At 38.6% G+C, this 17,225-nt stretch overlaps 1 protein-coding gene across 1 annotated transcript; it reads right to left on the minus strand.

Annotated features, from left to right (window-relative positions):
- Window positions 1–6,949: 6,949 nt before the first annotated feature.
- Window positions 6,950–7,903, minus strand: LOC131901114 (olfactory receptor 51J1-like). The gene has a single exon (XM_059252391.1). The coding sequence runs from the start codon at window positions 7,901–7,903 to the stop codon at window positions 6,950–6,952; it is 954 nt and encodes a 317-aa protein (XP_059108374.1).
- Between the last annotated feature and the right edge of the window lie 9,322 nt (window positions 7,904–17,225).

The raw sequence follows: 17,225 nt of genomic DNA on the forward strand, positions 1-17,225 counted from the left end.
TACCATTAGATTTTCTGTTAGCAAAGGGGCTGTGGACAGGGTCCTGAAAAAAGTATGGAATTAGTGGACCACAAACTTTCTGAAGGTGAGAATGTATTTGTGTGTCTACAAATATGTGATTGTGTGTGAATACAGTGAGTGAGTATATGTATTTGAGCATGAGTATCCATGCACGTGTAATACCCCAGGGTAGACCTAAAGCCAGGGGATATGTATTAAGGAAAAACAGAAAGAGATGGAAGCAATGAAGGAAGTGAGAGAAGGAGGAAAGAGGAGAACTGGGCTTAGTATTGGTAAAATGTGGTGATGCTCTTCCTCTGCTGCACATATTGATTTATAGTCTATTGAGTAATTCTGCAGATGGGTCAGTTCCTTAGCCAACCCTGCCGTGGGAGCCATGATGCCTGCATTCTTGTATAATAGTTTATTTAGTCCTGCTTCTTCTAGAACTCATCCTTGTGTGCTGAGGTGTGGATTGAGTAACTGGAAAACACTCATGAAACTATTTCTTTACCATCAGATTGCTCTTAAACTCACAAACCCTCACTTAGGGGGCACTGTAATGTTCAATCTCCTGATGGTGCATGCTAGTTTCTGTTCATTCCTTTCATCTCTTTCCTTGTTTCCCCAGAACCCACCTATTCCAGAGACATTTGACAAGGATGACAAAACAAGGAGCAACAGGGACACCATCCAGTGAAAGCCACTTTCTAGGGCAAGATTCTGATGATACAGAACAGCACACACAGGTTCCATGATTAAGGGCACCTGTACCATTCTTAGCATCAGTGGGAATGTGTGATAAATCTCTGCATAAATTACTTCATGTTTCCTACCCACCACATTCCCTCCAGCCCCACCTCCCTGTGGCACATCTCTGAAACAGGTCTACTTACTTCCCCCTTGTCTATGGGGTAACTTCTGTCTCAATCACCCCCTACTCTTTTTATTGCTATCCATTTCGGGAGTAGTCTAGTCTCATTGAGTACTCACTGTGTTCTTTCAGTGATCTTCAATTTCTGTTCTCTGGCCCATGTCTGCAAGTGGTTTTTATGTGACTGAAGAGCTCAGGCTGGAATGTAGAAGATCAGTGGGGAGATCTCTCCAGGACTTTATATGAACATGCAGATTGTGCTCTGAGACCTCAGCCTCAAGGGAGAGAACCAGAAGCCTCTCTGGCACAGGAGAGGTGTCTGCACTGTATTGTGAAGCCTGGAACCTGAGCATCCAGACCTGAGAGTACATGATTTGGTTCTGAATGGAAAGTATACTCTCTGGAATATTAGTGCTGAGGTGTTATTATATAAGGATGATCCAAAGGGGTCAAGAGTAGAAGTTAAATTTTATTTTTTATTTTTTTTTATTAATAAGACTATTTAGCAATTTGTCTTACAAAATTTAGATTTTTTTAATCATTTCCTGTTTTATTTATTTATTTATTTTAATTTTTATTTTGCAATACAATTCAGTTCTACATATCAGCCACAGATTCCCTTGTTCTCCCCCCTCCCGCCCCCCTCACCATCCCCCCAGTCCACCCCCCATTCCCACCTCCTCCAGGGCAAAGCCTCCCCGGCGGACTGAGATCAACCTGGTAGACTCAGTCCAGGCATGTCCAGTCCCCTCCTCCCAGGCTGAGCCAAGTGACCCTGCATAAGCCCCAGGTTTCAAACAGCCAACTCATGCAATGAGCACAGGACCCGGTCCCACTGCCTGGATGCCTCCCCAACAGATCAAGCCAATCTACTGTCTCACTCATTCAGAGGGCTTGATCCAGTTGGGGACCCCTCAGCCATTGGTTCATAGTTCATGTGTTTCCATTCTTTTGGCTATTTGTCCCTGTGCTTTATCCAACATTAGTCTCAACAATTCTTGCTCATATAAACCCTCCTCTTTCTCGCTAATTGGACTCCCAGCGCTCCACCTGGGGCCTAGCCATGGATCTCTGCATCCAGATCCCTCAGTCGTTGGATGGGGTTTCTAGCACGACAATTAGGGTGTTTGGCCATCCCATCACCAGAGTAGGTCAGTTTGGGCTGTCTCTCGACCATTGCCAGCAGTCTGTTGTGGGGGTATCTTTGTGGATTTCTGTGGGCCTCTCTAGCACTTTGCTTCTTCCTATTCTCATGTGGTCTTCATTTACCATGGTCTCCTACACCTTGTTCTCCCTCTCTGTTCTTGATCTAGCTGGGATCTCTCGCTCCCCCAAGCTCTCTTTCCCTGGACCCTCGCCCTTCATTATCCCCACTCATGTCCAGGCTGTTCATGTAGATCTCTTCCATTTCTCAGTCATTGGGCGATCCCCGTGTCTTTCTTGGGGTCCTGTTTTCCAGGTAGCCTCCCTGGTGATGTGAGTAGCAGTCCAGTCATCCTTGTTCCACATCTAGTATCCTGCTATGAGTGAGTACATACCATGTTTGTCTTTCTGAGTCTGGGTTACCTCACTCAGGATGATTTTTTCTAGATCCATCCATTTGTCTGCAAACCTCATGATGTCATAGTTTTTCTCTGCTGAGTAGTATTCCATTGTGTATATGTACCACATTTTGTTTATCCATTCTTCAGTTGAAGGGCATCTAGGTTGTTTCCATGTTCTGGCTATTACAAACAATGCTGATATGAACATAGCTGAACAAGTGCTCTTGTGGTGTGGTTGAGCATTCCTTGGGTATATGCCCAAGAGTGGTATAGCTGGATCTTGGGGGAGATGGATTCCCAATTTTCTAAGAAAGCGCCATATTGATTTCCAAAGTGGTTGTACAAGCTTGCATTCCCACCAGCAGTGGAGGAGAGTTCCCCTAGCTCCACATCATCTCCAGCATAAGGTGTCTAGAAGTTAAATTTTAAGTCTTCATGCCTACCAGGGAAGGAATGTGTTCATTCCTTAAGGGGAAATTCTACTGTCTTGAACTTCAGATTTGTGTTCAGTTTATTAAAATAGCTCTTAATCATCATCTAAGTTTAAATTTGAAGTCCTAAACTTATTTATGTGAATTCCTATTCTGCCTGCTTGTAGCACCAAGTTTAGGGCAGAAATAAAATGGTTTGAGATTGTTACAAAGATGTGAAGACAAAAAATAAAATCATCTTCAGTGAATGCAGATCCCTAGCTTGAAAAAGGAAAACAGAATAATAGCAACAAGCACAATTTCCATCAGTAACATTTCTTGAACATTCTATGTTCATCAGCAGTTGAGGAAGCTGGCACTTGGGAATGTGCTGATCCTCTGAGGTTAAATGAGAATGGCCTAGCCCGTATTCTGACAGAGGCTTGTCTCAGTGTTCGTTGGTTTCCTCGTCATTCTGGTTTTGAGGACTGCCTGCTGTTGGAAATGTTACCCTTTAACCAAACTCAAAGCTGATGTGGCCTGAACATGGTGAGAGGTGTTCAGCTGTCCTGGGAGATTCACAAGTCTTTAGGCAAATGAGCTGTCTCTTTACAATGGCCTCAGGGAACAGCTGTGACATGGGCACACATTACTTCCTCCCCAGGAAGTCAGGCTCTCTCCTCAGGAATGCAGGGGCTGCTAATATAAAATAAAAATTATGTTCACATAGTTCATATACAGTAAGAACAATAACTAGTGAAATAAAATTGAGAGACAGTTTGTATTTTTCATATTAGCAAAATCCAAGAATACCGAAACACGCTGGTTGGCAGATAAATTGGTGTGACTTCTTTGAAGGATAATGGCATTGCTTTACCTACAAAAATTTTAAGGTTACAGAAATATTTACACAGCAATCATCTCCAGATATTATATTGACAAATGCATTTAGCCACATAAAAATTGATACATATGTATGAGAACTTTTGACTACAATACCATTTATAAGACTACATAGAAACAGATAACCTGGAAACCTATAAATAAATTTTTATAAGCACGATACACCAGAATTCAATGGATGAAACATATGGATATAAAAATAAATGCCAAACCTTTTCACATACAGGCTATGAGAGATCTAAAAGACATACTCATACATATATTAAACACCGAGTCGAGGACAGCACATGGTTTTCAATGGAAAACAGTATTGGAAGCTGTCCCTTTACAGTAATCTACAGAAAATAGCTGTTGAATATGATATACTGGATTTCTCCTCAAGAAAGCCTGGCTCTCTCCTCAGAGTGAAGGGGCTGTGATGAGTGTCACCTAGAGACATCTGACTTAGGAGTTTTTGTGCAACTGTATTTGTTAATTATTTTTAGATGATTCTATGTAATATGGACTGGCCTCAAATTTGCTCCATAGCTGAGGATGAACTTCTGATTCTTCTGCCTCTGCTTCCCAAATGCTAGAATTATAAGTTTGTACAACCATACCCCATTTTATAAGGTAAGGGAGATTATGAACCCAGGACTTCAAGAACATTAAACAAATACTCTACCAACTGAGCTGTATCCCCAGACATTGTGAGACTTCATTTAGACTGTATTTCTCCCCAACCAGTGGTAATCAGCTGTACTTTAGATGTTCATTATAAAAAATTCTTTTGTTTTTTATAATTGTAGACCCAATATACACACAGCTTATATATATGTATATAATTTGTATATACATACATACATAAAAAAGGAAATAAGGAAATATAATTATTTGAAGAACTTTTTGATGTTTGAAGAGATAAAACAGAATTACTGAAGTGTAGACAAAAAGTAAATATGTTTGATATGCATCTATGTCAGGAGACTCAAAGTTTCAATAGCCTTACATATTGGGGTATCCACAGGAAGGAGGCTGAATAGTCACCGTGTAAACTCTGGAAATGGAAGTGAGCTGCTAACACTTTCATTTTCTACTACATTGTTTGACAACCGGATCCCACCATCTCCTTTGTATTCCTCTAAATGTGGAATGCTTTTCTCTGGATTCCCTAAAGATATCCTCTCTTATTTTCTTGGCCCTGAAAATAACCTCTCATTTATTTCTCTGGATGTCTATGGGAAGATCCTTCCTGTGGGTTTGACAGCTTGATTTCTTCCTACAGCTCTAAATCATTGTTCTGTACAGAGTTCCACTGCCACACAATGGGTAAATCTAGCACAATGGGAGACTCTTAGGCAGCTATAAATTCCCAGTTCAGAGCGTATACATGCATGGCAAATGGGAAGTCAGGTCATAGGCATAACTTCTGCAGGCAGTCCTTGTCAGTCATCACAGTCCTTAAAATGCAATATGAAAGCAAGATTTTTAAATGTTTCAAATATATATTTGTCTTAGTAAGGGTTTCTATTACCGTGAAGAGACAATAATACCATGGCAACTCTTATAAAGGAAAAAATTTAATTGAGGTGGCAGCTTACACTTTCAGAGGTTTAGTCCATTATAATCATGGTGGGGAGCACGGCAGTGTGCAGACAGACATGGTAGTGGAGAAGTAGCTTTGAGTCCTACATCTTACAGGAAACAGGAAGTGGTCTAAGTGTCATACTGAGGGAAGCTTGAGCAAAAGAGACCTCAAAGCCCGCCCCCACAGTGACATTCTTCCTCTAACAAGGCCACACATACTTCCACAAGGCCATACCTCCTAATAGTACCATTCTCTTTGGGGCCATTTTCTTTCAAACTACAATAATATTCAAAGGGTTTTTTAATTTTGTGTTTATTCATGTATTAGATATTATAAATTCTGCTTAAAACTGATTCTAAACTTCATTACAGGTAGTACAAAGTGTTGCAGAGACAGAACATATGTGGAGAAAATACTTTCTCAATGAAGTGAGCACTCCATGAGTGAAGGAACCTGGTCTTGTTTATCACTGCTCAGTCTTGATGGTCTAGATTTGTGCTCAGTACATTCTATTTGGCTGAATTATAAGAGCAAAGTGTTTGAGTTCTTTCTCCATTGACATATGCTAAGTTTTAATAGTTCTTATTCTTAAATCTGGCCCAGGTAGAGGGCAAAGGTAGCTCTTGGTTCTATGTGCATGAATAAGATACTTACTGTGAAGAAGCAGTAGATTTTTATCTGAAAAATAAACATGATGTTAATGCTACCTGAGGTTCTGTGAGGAATCACTAAAAGAACAGTGCACATGTTGGTACCTCAATAGTCTTGACTTGTAAACTCTTCAATTGTTTAAAGTGTCTGAAGAGTCATATTCAACAATACAAAAAGTATATAAGGAAGAAGTTTGTTTCTCTGCATCTGTGTAGAACAACTTCAAAATCTTCTATAATGCACAGGTTTATAATTTTAGATAACCTGGTGTGGGGCCTCAGTGAAGCTGGATAAATGACACATCAGTGCCTGTGTGTGAGACCCTCTTTGAACTCCTTGGAACTCAAGTATCAGTTTACTTACTGTGGAATTCAAAGATTCAGGAGGATATAATACTGATTATTTTCTCTCTTCCTAGTGTAGGGAGTTTTCTCAGGTATCTTTCAAATTGCAGTTTTACTTTTCTGATGAAGAATGAGGTGTTTTAAAGGAACAATCTTTCTTGCATTTCTGCCCCAGTTTTGCATGCATGCCACATAATATGATGTATAATACCACTGATTTTGTGAACTGATCCATCACAAATCATCCATATTTACTTGTTGTTATTCCTTTCTAGTTCATTACTAGACTCTAATTCCGTTCTACTAGACACTGGGTTTTTAAAGAAAGATGTATTTTGTTTAAATTGTGTGTGTGTGTGCGTGTGCATGTGTGCGCACATGTGTACACATGAGTATTGAAGTACAAGTGCCCATGGAGGCCAGAGGAGTCTGATTGATCCCCTTTGACCTGAAGTTGAAGGCAGTTGTGAACTGTCTAATATGGGTGCTGGAAACAGAACATGGTTTCTATATGAGAGCAGTATGCACTCTTTACCGCTGAGTAACTCCACAGATCCTAGACATTGTATTTTAAGCTTACATCAGTTATAGAACATAAACTGGGATGACCTGTGACTATAGAAACCAACTAAACATCCCCCCTTTAACATCTTCCACTAAACTCTGAGCCTCTTCTCTGACAGCATTCTGGTGATGCCACGGCGGATCTCCTTAGTCTTAATGCTGTAGACAATGGGATTGATGACAGGGGGGAAGAAAAGGTAAGCATTGGCCATCATGGTTTGCAGCAGAGGAGACACATGATGTGCAAAGCGATGTACCATAGACAAGCCAATCATAGGTACATAATAAGCAAGCACAGCACAGACATGGGAGCCACATGTGTTGAGTGCTTTCTTCCGCCCTTCTCCTGTGGCAATGCCCAGTACAGTATGGAGAATAAGCCCATAGGACACCACAATGAGCAATGAATCTAGCCCAAAAGTGGCAGTAACAATGAAAAGTCCATAGATATTGTTGATAGAAATGTCCCCACAAGGTAAATGGATAAGGTTGGGGTGGAGGCAATAGGAATGAGAGAGGGCATTATGACCACAGAAGGGCAGTCTCTGTAACAGTATAGGCAATGGGGCCATTAGTATAACACTCTTCAGTCCAATGACAGCTCCTGTGCCAAAGATGCGAGGCAGTGTCAAGATAGTTGTATAACGCAGTGGGCTGTAGATGGCCACAAAGCGATCTACAGACATGGCTAACAACACAGCTGACTCCATAATGGAGAAAGAATGGATGAAAAACATTTGGAGAAGGCATGCTTCAAAGGTAATCTCAGAAGTATCAAAAAGGAAGATACCTAGTACTGTTGGTAGAGTGGAGGCAGAGACACCAACCTCAGCCAATGCTAGCATGGCAAGAAAGAGATACATGGGCTGATGCAGAGAAGTGTCTGTTCTGATGACATGAAGAATGGTGCCATTCCCAAGGAAGATGATGATGTACATCAGGCAGAAGGGGACAGATATCCAGATGTGCTTTGTCTCCAGCCCTGGGATGCCAACTAAAATGAATGTTGTAGGTAAGAACCCCTCAGAGCTATTGGAATTCTTCATGTTGAAATCTCATCCTGTGGGGGCAATGCCCCCTCAAAAGTCAGAAACAAACTAGTGAGATTATATTATGTTGAAAAAATTCATTGGGCACCAAGGAAAGAGAAGAAGAAAACAAACTTTGATTCATGTGACCAAAGATCTCGTTTCCAAAAATTGACGGATGATTCCCATTAAAATATTTTCATTGTGAAGGAATTTCTGTCATGAAGAAGTTATAGATGAAAGAAAATTATGCATTCAAACTGCAGTGCACCACAGACCAGCTAAGAGGGAAACAGCTATCAGGTTTTGGTGTGGACACTCCTGGCTGTAGAAAGCTACTAGGGAGATAAATCCATACACAACCCCAGAATAAGGTATTGACTAATGTTTGTAATAGATGAATAGAAGTTATTGATTAAAAAATAAGTACAAGACAACAAATTTAAAATTCCCAATGAATAGGTAGTGAATAATGGAGGACCAAAGCAAGGCTGAGGTCATCACAATGAATGCAGCCTGGAGCAAATTTCTAGAAGGACTGTGTGCAAATGACCAGATGATTGAGAAGGAGTCAGGAACCAGGTTGGCTGATTTGGAAAGACTTCATGGTTCCTGAAAATACTGTGATGGTCACTCCCAGAATCTTCTGATTGATAATCTTAAAAAACTGCTAATCTTATTCATTAGGATTTCTTTGTCTTAGACATATCACTAACCTCACAACAGCAGCAATACTAAGAAACTAAGCAAACTTTCAATAAATGCTTTCCTGGGCAGGAAATGTTGTCAGAAGATGAAAAACCACCTTCCTAGAATAAGTATTGTCTTGGCCAGTACAGTAATACAAGAGCATCCTGGACAGGGAAGATAGGAAGGACTTCTCATGGTAGATTTTTAACTCATTTGTCAATGGGCACCTGTGCACATGCACACCCACCCACCCATACACGCTGCTTATCTATTTACACAGGCACAAGCCTAATGTACAAATTCTCTGGTACAACTTCTTTTACAGTCACTACAACAGAGAGAACGAATTATTCCACATTGGGCATTATTAAGTTCTTTCTGCCTTGCTGACCTATATCCAGTTAGCATTTCTCTCCACCACTCACCATATATGATAGAGGAAGCATAGAGTCCTGTGCTTACTCAGGAAATCTCTGCAATTTTTAACCATAAGACACAGAGGGCGCATGTGCTTCTGCTCCTGTTCAGACATGGTCGTTAAGGATCCAAAATCTTCTTCTCAGTTATATTACATCCTGGGATGAAAAAGTTCAGAGTACCATGAGAAGATGCTAGAAAGGGAATTTGCTTTGCTTTTGAAAGCCAGAAGAAATTTTACTTAGAAAGTAACATTTCAGCTCAGCCATGAGGATCAACAGAGAGTTTTCAGATTAAGTAGAGAAGTTAGGTATATCCTGCATGGGTATCCAACCTGCTGACTGTGGGATGCATGCAGCTGATGGTAGCTATGCATATGAACCAGCACGGAATCATAAACCCACTTAAAACGCTATGAAATTTTCCTTGTAAGTTAATTTTGCAGTTCTTGATTGTGAACTTTGTAGATGCTGCTGCTGTATGCAATGTCAAAAGGTTGAACATACCCAACAGAAAAAAAAATCACTGCCACAGTCAGTGTGTGACATAGTATTCTCTCAAACACTGAATTAAGATATTGGGAAATTGAGGGGTTGGGGATTTAGCTCAGTGGTAGAGCGCTTGCCTAGCAAGCGCAAGGCCCTGGGTTCGGTCCTCAGCTCTGGAAAAAAAAAGACAAAACAACAAAAAAGACCAAAAAAAAAAAGATATTGGGAAAATGAAAATTATGGATACACAGGGATATTAAAAATCATTGTTTATATAACCTTTTACAAAAATATCAAAGATAGCAATGAAAAAGCACCCCTCTCATTTTCCGCCTGCACATAGGATCCCTGTTACTTATCACTCTCAGACACAGTTTAACTCTGTAGATACCAGACTTGGGAAAGGTCTGTATGGCGGGCTGTGCTGCAAGTTAAGACCTCAGAAAAAGTGATCACACACAACAAAACACAAGCTTCAACATTTAGTTTCTTTGTAAAAGTATATTAAAATAAACAATCAAAAACTTTATTTGATTAGGACTAACATTTTACTCCATGAAGTGTATTTAAAAAAAAAAATTAAGAAGATTTATTATGTATACAGTGTTCTGCTTGTGTGCCAGAAGAGGGCGCCAGATCTCATTACAGATGGCTGTGAGTCATCATGTGGTTGCTGGGAATTGAACTAAGGACCTCTGGAAGAGCAGCCAGTGCTCTTTTAACTGCTGAGCCATCTCTCCAGCCATTTAAAAATTTTTTTTAAATTAATTTTTAGTGGACCAAGTATTAATCTCCTGGACTGAACAGCTCCTTCTCTTGACTTGCTTTACTGAATCCTTGACCCCACTGAACCCGCATCTTGCTTGCCACACCTCAAGTTAACTTGACTGTGAGCAGACCAAGCCTAGGAACAAGAGACCCTCTTACCTTGTTTTATCAGCCCTTTGTTCTGTGTTGATTTTGTTTTCTATTGCTCTTGCACTTTTGCTTCTCTCTCATCCCTGCCCTCCCATCTCCAGATGTTCTTGAAAGCAATCTTAACACAGTTGTTCTCCTGAGTTTAGGATGTGTTGCAAAAGTTGGATGGTGAGGAAAGGGATCAGTTAGCTGTGAAGATGGAAAATAAACAGCGTAGAAGAGAATAATAATATAGAAACTATCAGCTGAAAGAAAAGAATATCATACACTGAATTCCACAATCCTGGAACTGTACAGAGTGGGAGGTAACTCCTATGTTAAGTGCATCTTCACCTGCTTGTATGTATATTTGTTTCTCTACTATTAAAGACAGCAGTGTTGCTATCTGCCTCATACAACGTTTAAGTATTTATCATGAGCTTTTAGCAGTAAGTCAATATTAGTATTTGTTGCCCATGATCTCCTTTTAAAAGCATTCTCTGGGAGATCAAGTTAGTTTATCCCCAGTTTTCTAACGAAGCCACTATTTCCTATCACTGCCTCACTGATACCCTCCCAGCGTTTGTGAGGGAAACAAGAAAAAAAGGAATTCCCATTAATAGATCAGCTTCTGAAAAGATGCATGGGTTGCATGGGAACCCCAAGTGAAACACCAGAAGGACTACTTCTAGATCCTTCTGATACTGTTTTGTTAACTTGCTGTTAGCTGTCTTCAACCTTAGGAGATGCTTCCTCTCATTCTACCTCACATGTTCAGGAAGCTAGAGGGACAAGCTTATTATTAAAAAGAAATTTACAGAGTTTTGACCTAGAATGGAGGTGAGACTCTTTCTGAAGCTGCTTTAAGATGCAGGGCTAGGAGACCATAGGCTTGAGCACTCACCACTCAACAGTAGGCTGGACCAAGGGAGCTCATTTTGGCAAGTCTTTTGCCCACATCATTCTTTTCTTCAAAAATCTGTGGCTAGAATGATTCCTTGCATCTTTTTAAAGCCAATCGAAATCTCTGGGAGTGGAGTAATAGAGACACAGTCAAGTTCCCTTAAGAGCAATTAACTAAGTAATCATACTGCTTTCTCAGTATCAGATGCCCCTAAGGAAACTAAACATGTGTATGAAAATGAATGTGGATATATTTATCTTCTGTGATAATTAAATAAGCAATGTATAGAAATTACTAAGAACATTTTATATCTTTACAATGTAAGATGAAAGCAAACACTTGGAGAATATTATGTTATCTGAAAATAGTCATACGAAATTAAAGTTAGAAAAAAATACAAAAGGCTAAGGAAAGCATGGGGGTGATGAGTTGGTTAGAAGAACTTAGCCAAATATACAATTTTATAGTTAAATAGGAAGAACAAATTCTGGTGTTCTATTATTGCATAGTAGGGCAGTAATGGTTAACACTAACACATTGTCTCTTCTAAAATAGACAATAAAGAGTGTTTTGAATACTATCACCACACAGAAATGCTAAAGATCTAAAGGATGAATATGCAACATTATCTTGACTCCATCATTACCCAATGTATAATTGTGTTGAAAGATCATCTAATTGTATTTTATTATTGCACCAGTTAAGGATAAAATACTATATAAATATTTTAAGACAAAAATAAAAACATATTTTGTCTTAAAAGTTCACATAATCCAATTGTAAGATTTACTAAGATTGTTTGGGAAGTGTTTTCTTTATGCAACTAGTTTTACAAGAGAGGAGAGGCTGTGTATAGTTGTATAGTTAGCAAAAATATGCTTTAAATGTTAAGATACACATAAATATAACAAGACCTAGATATTATAAATCAAGAGGGGCCCAAGAGACTTAGAAAAAAGTGGAGGAATTCAGGAAAGAAAGTCCTTAATAATTATAAGAACACAACAAATATGAAGAGGTGTTCTGACAACTTACAAAGTCAGGACACAAAATCTACCATCTTGCAAAGAAAAGGTATTTAAGGACCACAGTGAAACTGAGTTTAGTGTATAGGTAGAATGATAAAAAAATATTCAACAGGTGCTACTGGAGAAGAAGATATAGTGCATTCTACAAAGATCAAATTAATGTGATCATCAATTGAGTCTTCAAGGAAATGTTCATTCATTAATGCAAGGAAATGCTGAGAAGTTTTCTCAAAAGACAGGTATCAGAATATCCAAGTGACACACTGAAGTGGTAGCTAGATAACACTTTGAAAAATAGCATACTAAAGCAGATCTCATTCTAAATAGGAAGTTGTCTGACACACTAAGTAGTTTTGGAAAAGAGCCTTGAATTCATTGAGTGTATGAATGAACCCAAGACTAGGCATGTAGATTAGACAGGGCACAGTCACTCTGTAGAAGAAAATCAAATTCTAGCAAAGTGCTCTCTTCCAACTCTTAAACATATAAGTACATGGCTAGCTGAGAGGCGATATCACAAAGTTATTGGTGTTAGTCCATTTTCAGGATAGATATACGAATGTATATTGAGACAAATGAAAGACATGTAGATATCTAGAGAGGATTATAGGTTGTGAAAGAAAATACACAATGTTTTTACTCTTGTTTCTCTCAGGAGCTCCCTATTCTTAGCAGGAGAGAACATAAGTGAATGATGGAATATTAGCATGGATTTCAATGTGTCTGGGGAAGAGACAAAAGGATGTTTGCTGTCTTAAGGTTCCCTCACCTCAGGGGGTTAATAGGTAAGACAGAGGTGGAACACAGAGGATGATGACTGGGACAACTAGACGGCTTAGCAAGGGAGAGAAGCCATGAACAAAAGTGAGCTTTTCCCATGGATAATGAAGCCATGGACCACTAAAAAAAAGAATTAAAAACTTTATTAGATGAAAAAGAATCCATGTTCAAACCTTCAGCTTAAATTATTTTCCCCCAAATTTTGTGGTAATTTATTAAGTTATTTAGTGGTAAAGAATTTAAAAGTCATTAACCTATGAATTTGAATATATTTTCCTGGCCATTACCTCCTGAATATCAATCTTAGCTCATATAGTATGAGATTGAGGAAAATGCTTTGAGATCTTCATAATTTTGACAGATGCTCCATACATTATCTTCTTACTTAAAAAAAAAAAAAGCTCTACAAATATACCATTCTAACTCCTCAGATATTACCACAGATTTCCCATCTATGCTTAAGATTAAAGCATACATGTGTTCTTTCAAAAACTCCTAAATGTTCCTGGGAATGTTCACTTAAGATCAGGTTTACAGATCACCCCAGCCTCTAGGCTTTAGGCCCTGGGCACAACCAGTGCCCCCATACCCCACCCATTGCAGTCCCAGTTGCAGGCCAGCAGGCACGACTCCTGCAGGCAGGCCTGACCAGCACCCTCACTGGACCCTGTAATCTAAAAGCCCCATTCCACCCACTAAACCAAACCATCCTCCAAGATCTCAGCTGGTCCCCGAGACACAGACTCTGCCAGGTCTGATTGGACCAAGAGTAGCTCCCTGAGACACAGACACCATTTGCACCAATTATAGGAAGAGGTGGGTAGATGCCAGTGCAAGAATACATTCAACAACATAAAGAGCAATATGGCACCACCAGAACCTAGTGGTTCTACATCAGCAAGACCTGAACATCCCAATGTAGAAGAAGCAGAAGAAAATGACCTTAAAATGACTTTAAGAAGATGGTAGAAGCTTCTAAAGAGGAAATAAAAAATTCCCTTAAAGAAACTGAGGAAAAGACAAACAAATAAATTAGAAGAAATAAATAAATCTCTTAACAAAAGCCAAGAAAACAAAAAAAAAGCAATTAAACAGGTGAAGGAAACAGTTCAAGATCTGAAAATTGAAATAGAAACAATGAAGAAGACACAAACTGAGGGGATGCTGGAAATGAAAAATCTGAGTAAACAAACAGGAACTACAGATGCAAGCATAACCAACAGAATACAAGAGATGGAAGAGAGAATCTCTGGAGTGGAGGATACAATAGACAAAATAGATTCATTGGTCAAAGAAAACACAAAAGCCAAAAAAAGTCATAACACAAAATGTCCAGGAAATCTGGGACACCATGAAAAGGCCAAACCTAAGAATAATAAAGATAGAAGAAGGAGAAGAAAACCAACTCAAAGGCACAGAAAATATATTCCACAAAATCATAGAAGGAAACTTTCCCAACCTAAAGAAGGAAATACCTATGAAGATACAAGAAGATTACAGAACACCAAATAGACTGGACCCAAGAAAGAAGTCCCCTCGCCACATAATAATCAAACCACTAAACATACAGAATAAAGAAAAATATTAAGAGCTGCAAAGGAAAAAGGCCAAGTAACATATAAAGGCAGGCCCATCAGAATAACACTTGACTTCTCAATGGAGACTCTGAAAGCCAGAAGGTCCTGGACAGATGTTATCAGATGCTAAGAGACCATGGATCCCAGCCCAGACTATTATACCCAGTAAAACTCTCAATCAACATAGACAGAGTAAAAAAATATTCCATGATAAAACCAGATTTAAACAATACATCCAGCCCTACAGAAAGCACTAGAAGGAAAAATCCAACCCAAGGAAGTTAGACACACCCATGAAAACAGACAATAGGTAATTCCTTACCAACAAATCCAAAAAAAAAATCAAAAAATAGCAGGAAGTAACAATCACTGGTCATTGATATCCCTTAATATCAATGGACTCAATTCTACTATAAAAAGATGCATTCTAACAGAATGGATTTGAAAACAGAATCTATCCTTCTGTTGCATACAAGAAACACACCTCAACTTCAAAGACAGACACTACCTCAGAGTCTTCCCAGTCAAATGGACTTAAGAAGCAAGCTGGTGTAGCTATCCTAATATCTAACAAGATAGACTTACAACTAAAGTTAATCAAAAGAGATCGAGAAGGACCTTAACAGAGAAATAAGGGAACTAACAGACATAATGATTCAAATGGACTTAATAGACATCCACAGAACATTCCACCTAAACACAAGAGAATATACCTTCTTCTCAGCACCTCATGGAACCTTCTCTAAAATTGACCACATACTCAGTCACAAAACAAATCTCAACAAATATAAAAAATTGAAATAACTTCCTGTATTTTATTGGACCACCATGCCTTAAAGTTAGAATTCAACAACAACAAAAATTACAGAAAGCCTACAGTTGAATAATGTTCAACTGTATCACCTCTGGGTAAAGGAAGAAATAAAGAAAGAAATTAAAGACTTCCTAGAATTTAATGAAAATAAATGTATAACATACCCAAACTTATGGGACACTATGAAAGAAGTACTATAAGGAAAAGTCATAGCACTAGGGGCCTACATAAAGAAGATGGAGAAATCTCACTCTAGCTACTTAACAGCACAACTAAAAGCTCTAGAACAAAAAGAAGCAAACTTACCCAAGAGGTGTAAATGGCAGGAAGTAATCAAATTGAGGGCTGAAATCAATAAAACAGAAACAAAGAGAACAGTAAAAAGAATCAATGAAACAAAGAGTTGGTTCTTTGAGAAAATCAACAAGATAGACAAACCCTTATCCAAACTAACTAAAAGGCAGAGATAGAATATCCAAATTAACAAAATCAGAGATGAAAAGGGAGACATAACAACTGATGATGAGGAAATCCAGAGAATCATCAGGTCATACTTCAAAAGCCTGTACTCCACAAAATTGGAAAATCTAAAAGAAGTGGACAATTTTCTGAATAGGTACCATATACCCAAATTAAATCAAGACCCGATAAACAATTTAAATAGACCTATAACTCCTGTGGAAATAGAAGCAGTCATTAAAAGTCTCCCAACCAAAAAAAGCCCAGGGCCAGATGGTTTCAGTGCAGAATTCTACCAGAATTTCAAAGAAGAGCTAATATCAATACTCCTCAAATTGTTCCACACAATAGAAACAGAAGGAACATTGCCAAACTATTTTTATGAGGCTACAGTTACCCTGATACCCAAACCACACAAAATTGCAACAAAGAAAGAGAATTACAGACCAATCTCCCTCATGAACATTGATGCAAAAATACTCAATAAAATACTGGTAAACAGAATCCAAGAACACATAAAAAATCATCCATCATGATCAAGTAGACTTCATCCTAGAGGTGCAGGGATGGTTCAACATACAAAAATCTGTCAATGTAATTTATCATATAAACAAACTGAAAAAAAAATCACATGATCATCTCATTAGACGCTGAAAAAGCCTTGGACAAAATCCAACACCCCTTCCTGATAAAGGTCTTGGAGAAATCAGGAATACAAAGAACATACAGTGAAGGGTAAGGTTTTAATCTCAGCTCTTAGCTATTGCTCTGACTTCTTGGCTTTCATCTCTGAATCAACTCTGTGTTTCTTATTTAAAAAGACGGTTACATCTACAATACTTAAACATAATAAAGGCAATTTACACCAAGCCGACAGCCAACATAAAATTAAATGGAGAGAAACTCAAAGTGATTCCACTAAAATCAGGAATAAGACAAGGTTTTCCACTCTCCCAATGTCTATCCAATATAGTACTTGAAGTTGTAGCTAGAGCAATAAGGCAACAAAAGGAGATCAAACGGATACAAATTGGAAAGGAAGATGTCAAACTTTTGCTATTTGCAGATGATATGATAGTCTACATAAGTGACCCCAAAAATTCTACCAAGGAATTCCTACAACTGATAATAACCTTCAGTAATATGGCAGAATATAAGATTAACTCAAAAAATCAGTAGCACTCCTATACACAAATGATAAACGAGCTGAGAAAGTAATCAGAGAAACATCACCCTTTACAATAGCCACAAATAATATAAAATACCTTGGGGTAACTCTAACCAAG

The sequence above is a fragment of the Peromyscus eremicus genome, chromosome 1 (assembly GCF_949786415.1).
Source record: "Peromyscus eremicus chromosome 1, PerEre_H2_v1, whole genome shotgun sequence".
NCBI classification, from domain to species: Eukaryota; Metazoa; Chordata; class Mammalia; order Rodentia; family Cricetidae; genus Peromyscus; species Peromyscus eremicus.